Below are 7,591 nucleotides of genomic sequence, written 5' to 3' on the forward strand. Positions count from 1 at the left end.
ATGAGATCTAGGGATGCCAATTATGGCCAAAGTACTAATTAAGATTATTTTTTATGAAAATTGAAATCATGATTACTAGAGATGTCCGATATTATCAGCCTGCCAATATTAGCGGCCGATAAATGCGTTAAAATGTAATATCGGAAATTATCGGAATCGTTTTTTTTATTATCGGTACCGTTTTTTGGGTTTTTTTATTTTTTATTAAATCAACATAAAAAACACAAGATACACTTACAATTAGTGCACCAACCCAAAAAACCTTCCTCCCCCATTTACACTCATTTACACTCATTCACACAAAAGGGTTGTATCTTTCTGTTATTAATATTCTGGTTCCTACATTATATATCAATATATATCAATACAGTCTGCAAGGGATACAGTCCGTAAGCACACATGATTGTGCGTGCTGCTGGTCCACTAATAGTACTAACCTTTAACAGTTAATTTGACTAATTTTCATTAATTACTAGTTTCTATGTAACTGTTTTTATATTGTTTTACTTTCTTTTTTATTCAAGAAAATGTTTTTGATTTATTTATCTTATTTTATTTTATAATTTTTTTTTAAAAAGTACCTTATCTTCACCATACCTGGTTGTCTAAATTAGGCATAATAATGTGTTAATTCCACGACTGTATATATCGGTTGATATCGGTATCGGTTGATATCGGTATCGGTAATTAAAAAGTTGGGCAATATCGGATATCGGCAAAAAGCCATTATCGGGCATCCCTAATGATTACTGATTATTAGGTAAAGCAGTGTTGGGGTGTGAACGTAATACCACCATGTCATTTGTAATGTCTAATAAAAAGGCTATAAATAAATGTTATCCATATATCTAAAGACACCTTTTTTTTGTTCATTAATAATATTTTATTCTTTAATGACAGCAACGTGTCAGCTTTTGGTCATTTCTTGATGTCTTTATCTCTATTTTTACATTTTGATAGAGGGAGGTATGTTTTTATTATGTATTTAAGTTATGCACATTTATATGTAGATGCTGTATCGGGACAGATGCAGAAATATGTCGTATAGGAATGAACTATACATTAACATTAACAAATTGCTGTGTCACATGAATGGTTTTTAAAGTAACACCTATGTGACATGAAATAAACCTGGTGTTTACTTTTTGATATCAATATAAAACTCAAAACAGTTTGGCTAATGAAGATGAAGTCTGATGAACAAGCTTTGTTCTTCTCCAACGCCTCCTCGTGTTTCAGTACAGCAGTTTGGCCAACAACAAAAATAAACAGGAGCGAAACACCTCTCACATCGAATACACAATCTTCACAGCCGGCGTTCAATTCGATGAGATGACAAAACATTTGAGGTAGTATTGATGTTATTGGAACACTGATAAAGTTTGCAGTTGAATAAAGGAGGAGTGAGCATCCCAGTCAACAAACTAAAGACTTTATAAACAAGTTGTGACAACGTTCACGGCACATCGCCTGCTGCATGTTTCCTCACCTCATTAAGGTAAAGAGTCACAGCAGCTGATGGACGCTGTATTGAGAAAATAAAAGCAACCTCAAATTGTTTTCTCCTTCGCTGTATACTTTTAGTGTGGAGACAAGTGCGTCTGCCTCCAATATTGTCCACACCTGTCTCCATCTAAAAACAACAGTGCGCTCTTAAACGCACGTCGATAAGCGAGGAAAAATGACGTTAAAACCAAGCGCTTGGCTCTGTTTACTCCGAGGGGAAATCTCCAGAGCAAAGTCTGTGTAGTTTGTCCGCCATGATTTTCAAGCAAAACGACGATAGTGCGCATGCGCCTGACTTCGTTTCCAGGAAGTAAGCAGTGTTGCCTAAAATGCATTAATAAATTACGTTTTTTCCGTAATAAAAAAAAAAAAGATTACTAACTGTCGGGAATTTTATTGCGGTTTATCATTAAACCGTTTACCGTTACATCCCTAATATGGTTACGCTCAGATCACTTTATGCGTAGGGAGGGCCCCGGTGATCCGTGGGGGCTCCGTTGTGCGTGAATAAGCACATGCAAAATGTCAATTAAAAAATGACAGGGCGCTTCATATTAAATTTTACCGCAAATATATACCCAGCTCCTTACTGCTGTGTCACTGACAAAAATATTAGGTATTAGTTGAGTTTATTTCGAACGTATTTACAGTCTGAACAAGAACACAATGGCACTTTTCTCCCGTGGCACATAGCATTAGCGCTGGTAAATAGTCGCTTTGGGATTGAGTCCCAGTCAGATATGTGTCAGCAAATTCATGTTTTGCACACATTTTCTACCGCTTGTCCCTTTTAGGGTTTTGGTGGGCTGGAGCCTATGCCAGCTGCACTGGAGCGGAAAGAAATATGCAAAAAGTGTTATTTTGCACTAAGAAATAAATGATTGAACCAATTCAATCGTAATACAAAATATCAGGGTTTCTGCAGGTAAATCTATTTTAATGCATTTTAATGCCTTTTTAATGTCACTTTTAACAAATTTAATACCCATGTCCTACTGCAGATAGTTATTGTATATAGTTAAAAGCTTACAATTGTCTGTGTAGATCGGGGGTCAGCAACCCGTGGCTCTAGAGCCACATACGGCTCTTTCGTGGCGCCCTGGTGGCTCCATGGAGCTTTTTCAAAAATGTATGGAAATGGGAAAAAAATGGGGTGAAAAATATATTTTTTTGTTGAAACATGGTTTCTGTAGGAGGAAAAACACAACACAAACCTTCCTAATTGTTTGAAAGCCCATTGTTTAATATGTTTGTGTTTATGCTTCACTGATGAGAGTATTTGGCGAGCACCGTTTTGTCCTACTAATTTATTGTTATTAAAATTATTAATATGTAGAGTATATTTATATTATTCATATATTATATATAATATATATAATATATTATATAAATTGTATTATTTATGATTCATTATTATTATTATTATTGTCTATTGTGAGCGAACTGTGGTGCTGAATTTCCCTCAGGGATCAATAAAGTACTTTCTATTCTATTCTACTTTATTCTATTCTATTCTATTTCAGCGGCCCTTGACCTCACCGTTGTGTGGACTGTGACTCAACAGTTTGTTTACATGTACAACTTCCTCCGACGCTGCCACAGAAAGACGTGTTTTATGCCACTCCTTTTTTTTGTCTCATTTTGTCCACCAAACGTTTTATACTGTGCGTGAATGGACACAGGTGAGCTTTGTTGATATAATTGACTTGTTATGGAGTGCTAATCAGGCTTTTTTTGTATTTTTGGTCCAATATGGCACTTTCAACATTTTTGGGTTGCCGACCCCTGGTATAGACAAAAATGTAAGCATTTGACAATGATAATTTTGAATAGTTGACAAGTTTGCATTAACTGTTACTCTCTAGTGAATTAAAATTGTCTCACAATACTGGTTAATCGGATCATTTGTTTTTATCTATTTATTTTTCTGTAGTGGTCGCAGCAGCTGCCAGTTGTGGTGGCGTCGTGGCGACAGCATTAGTTGCTTTGTTGGTCACACCAAAGAAATTTGGTCCCGTTTATTTCTGCCAGCCTTCCATTTCTGATTATTAGCTAATAGCATTTGGGATTTCACCGCATTAAATTTTTTTTTAAATTCCTCTGTACCGGTACATCAAATTTATTGCTTTTTAATATCACTTAAGGCAGGGGTCACCAACGCGGTGCCCGTAAGGACCAGATGAGTAGCCCGCTGGCCTGTTCCAAAAATAGCTCAGATAGCAGCACTTACCAGTGAGCTGCCTCTATTTTTTTTTAAATTATTTATTTACTAGCAAGCTGGTCTCGCTTTGCTCAACATTTTTAATTCTAAGAGAGACAAAACTCAAATAGAATTTGAAAATCCAAGAAAATATTTTAAAGACTTGGTCTTCACTAACTGACAAAGAAACAGATAACAGATTTGGTGTCCAGTTCAAAGTGTGACATTATTTATTTAAAAATTTGAGTGTTGACTTTTGTATTTTACATGAGTTATTATTTGTACAAACTTGGTGCAAAGTAATTCATAATTTGTTAAAAAATGTTAGTGGCTAGCTAGTCAAAATGGAATATTGTGATTTCACAAGAGTGTCTTAGAAGTGATCATTTGAAAATGTTCAATTTGAAAAATGTGCACTTAAGAGAAAATATAAAAATAAAGTGCTGCATATTGATATTTATCTGTTTCTATATGTATTTATTGTGAGAAATCATTAAGATGATCAGTGTTTCCACAAAGATAAATATCATTAATTATTAATAATAACATAGAGTTAAAGGGGAACATTATCACAATTTCAGAATTGTTAAAACCATTAAAAATCAGTTCCCAGTGGCTTATTATATATTTCGACGTTTTTTAAAATTTTTTTAACCATCACGCAATATCCCTAAAAAAAGCTTCAAAGTGCCTGATTTTAACCATCGTTATATACACCCGTCCATTTTCCTGTGACGTCACATAGTGAAACCAACACAAACAAACATGGTGGATAGAACAGCAAGCTATAGCGACATTAGCGGGGATTCAGACTCGGATTTCAGCGGTTTAAGCGATTCAACAGATTACGCATGTATTGAAACGGATGGTTGTAGTGTGGAGGCAGGTAGCGAAAACGAAATTGAAGAAAAAACTGAAGCTATTGAGCCATATCGGTTTGAACCGTATGCAAGCGAAACCGACGAAAACAACACGACAGCCAGCGACACGGGAGAAAGCGAGGACGAATTCGGCGATCGCCTTCTAACCAACGATTGGTATGTTTGTTTGGCATTAAAGGAAACTAACAACTATGAACTAGGTTTACAGCATATGAAATACATTTGGCAACAACATGCACTTTGAGAGTGCAGACAGCCCAATTTTCATCAATTAATATATTCTGTAGATATACCCTCATCCGCGCTCTTTTCCTGAAAGCTGATCTGTCCAGTTTTGGAGTTGATGTCAGCAGGCCAGGGAAGCTATGGTCGATAGGGGGTTTAGCTCGCTCGTCTGCGGGAACAAACTGCCGCCATTGCTTGCCGTGCTACCGAGGTCCTTTGTCCCTGAATTGCTCACACACTCCGGCAGATTCAATGGGGGTCTGGTGGCAGATTTCTTTGACTTTATCGTTGGAAATGCATCTGCTTTGAGTGTCGCAGGATATCCACACATTCTTGCCATCTCTGTCGTAGCATAGCTTTCGTCGGTAAAGTGTGCGGAACAAACGTCCAATTTCTTGCCACTTTCGCATCTTTGGGCCACTGGTGCAACTTGAATCCATCCCTGTTCGTGTTGTTACACCCTCCGACAACACACCGACGAGGCATGATGTCTCCAAGGTACGGAAAACAGTCGAAAAAACGGAAAATAACAGAGCTGATTTGACTCGGTGTTTGAGAAAATGGCGGATTGCTTCCCGATGTGACGTCATCGCTCCGAGAGCGAATATTAGAAAGGCGTTTAATTCGCCAAAATTCACCCATTTAGAGTTCGGAAATTGGTTAAAAAAATATATGGTCTTTTTTCTGCAACATCAAGGTATATATTGACGCTTACATAGGTCTGGTGATAATGTTCCCCTGGTAAATTGAGCAAATTGGCTATTTCTGGCAAATTGGCTATTTTCTGGCAATTTGTGTGCGTCAGCGACGCACACAAATGCCTGGGCTCTTGTGCCAACGGTGTGGCTCTTTTGTGGTGCTTGGACGCCTGTCAGAACAAATATGTTGCCTGTATTTGCCAGATCAAATATGACTAAGACCAAAAAATGTGGCGCCATGTTGATGTGAACAATCTTCATATGTAACAGTGGCATGCCCCCAGGCGTCATGGTGAGTATTTAGGAGCTGAGAAGTTGAGGTGAAGTTGAAGACGGTGGAGCGAGATTGAACACCACACATCTCTGGTGAGTAGAAGAGAAAGATGGCAGAGGTTGATGCAGTACAATTAACATTGTTCTGTTTGCAGGTCGGTCATTCTGAGCCATGCCTTCTGCTGTGACAACTATCCTCCTGATGGGGGCGCTGATGGTCGCCCCTGCTTATTCTTGTAATAAACAAAGCATCAGTAATATGTACTCTGACAAGCAGCGGGTAAAAGCTGACAGTATTTTGTGTCACAGGGACTCATGAAGAGGTGGCTGCCTTTTGTGCCAACATCGAGCTGCACTCATGTGATGCTGGGGAGTACCGCCTGAACGGTGACAGCTGCGTCAAATTTTTACCCTCCCAAATGACTTTCCAGGAAGCCCAGGTGAGACACCAGTAAACAAAAGCATCTACAGTAAACGTCTTCTGGTCCTGATCTTCTACTTTGTCTATCTATCAGGAAGGGTGTCAATTAGTCGATGGTGCTGTGGTTGAATTGGCAAGCCTTGACGAGCACAAAAAGCTGGTGTGTATCGCGTTTGCTGCGGTTCCGTTTCGATTCCACTACTGGATGGGTGCCAAAAGAGGACCAGTAAGCAGACAACAACACACTGATGATGATAAGTTAATGAAGAGATGTTTAGCTTGTTTGTCTTCATTTCAGGATGCTTTTGAATGGATCCGTAGAGGTAAACCACTGAAGACCATTCCTTGGCGTGAAGGTCAGCCTGATAACTTCAACGGCAATGAGGACTGTGTGTGGATAAACTCTGGCTGTAAGTTGAACTAAACATCTCGCTTATTGCTGTCTCAGCATCACACTGAATGTTGTCTCCTGTCTTTGTCCAGCTTGGGGTCCAGTCAACGACGGGCCGTGCTCCGAGTTTAGCTCTGTGGCATGTCAGATCCCAAAGTCTTGAGGAGCCGCGCTGTTTGTCTTCTCAAGAGCACAAACACACTTTTACTTTCATTCCAATAAACTTCAAGCATCAGACAATTTGTTTCTGGTTCTGCTTTCATTTGACGTGAACTTTTTATCTATTGGGTGCCGAACGTAAAATTTAAATCACACTTTTCGAGCTAATGTATTTGGAATCTTTAGCTCACCTTTCTCGCTTGCAGCTCATTTTCTTTACATGTGAGGGATACATTTAATGAGGGATTTACAGTAAATGTGAAATCTAAATGTTAAATATACATTTTGATTACAAACACTAAATATAAACGTTAAATCTAAATCGCAAATCTAAATCCTAAATGTCGAATGTAAATGTTAACTCTAAATTTCAATGTTACATCTAAGGCTATGTCTACACTAAGCCGGATCACCCCTTAAACGAAAAATTATTTAGCCTAAGCCCCGTTTCAGCCACACTTAAAGGGGAACATTATCACAATTTCAGAAGGGCTAAAACCATTAAAAATCAGTTCCCAGTGGCTTATTTTATTTTTCGAAGTTGTTTTCTAAATTTTACCCATCACGCAATATCCCTAAAAAAAGCTTCAAAGTGCCTGATTTTAACCATCGTTATATACACCCGTCCATTTTCCTGTGACGTCACATAGTGACGCCAATACAAACAAACATGGCGGATAGAACAGCAAGGGAAAGCGACATTAGCTCGGATTCAGACTCGGATTTCAGCGGCTTAAGCGATTCAACAGATTACGCATGTATTGAAACGGATGGTTGTAGTGTGGAGGCAGGTAGCGAAAACGAAATTGAAGAAGAAACTGAAGCTATTGAGCCATA

At 38.4% G+C, this 7,591-nt stretch overlaps 1 protein-coding gene across 1 annotated transcript; it reads left to right on the top strand.

Annotated features, from left to right (window-relative positions):
• Positions 1–5,778: 5,778 nt before the first annotated feature.
• Positions 5,779–6,837, top strand: LOC133608283 (C-type isolectin Sp-CL4-like). Its single transcript, XM_061963487.2, has 6 exons — positions 5,779–5,876; positions 5,939–6,019; positions 6,093–6,223; positions 6,299–6,430; positions 6,503–6,614; positions 6,688–6,837. The coding sequence occupies exons 2-6, from the start codon at positions 5,956–5,958 to the stop codon at positions 6,756–6,758; spliced, it is 510 nt and encodes a 169-aa protein (XP_061819471.2). The 5' UTR covers positions 5,779–5,876; positions 5,939–5,955; the 3' UTR covers positions 6,759–6,837.
• Positions 6,838–7,591: the final 754 nt, after the last annotated feature.

Source organism: Nerophis lumbriciformis, linkage group LG06 (genome assembly GCF_033978685.3).
Source record: "Nerophis lumbriciformis linkage group LG06, RoL_Nlum_v2.1, whole genome shotgun sequence".
NCBI lineage: Eukaryota > Metazoa > Chordata > Actinopteri > Syngnathiformes > Syngnathidae > Nerophis > Nerophis lumbriciformis.

Bases quoted from the DNA above. Each gene is read 5' to 3' on its own strand.
- LOC133608283 (XM_061963487.2), top strand. From the start codon at position 5,956: ATGCCTTCTGCTGTGACAACTATCCTCCTGATGGGGGCGCTGATGGTC. The intron at 6,020-6,092 runs GTAATAAACAAA...TTTGTGTCACAG, and splicing joins GGTCGCCCCTGCTTATTCTT to GGACTCATGAAGAGGTGGCT. The intron at 6,431-6,502 runs GTAAGCAGACAA...TCTTCATTTCAG, and splicing joins TGGGTGCCAAAAGAGGACCA to GATGCTTTTGAATGGATCCG.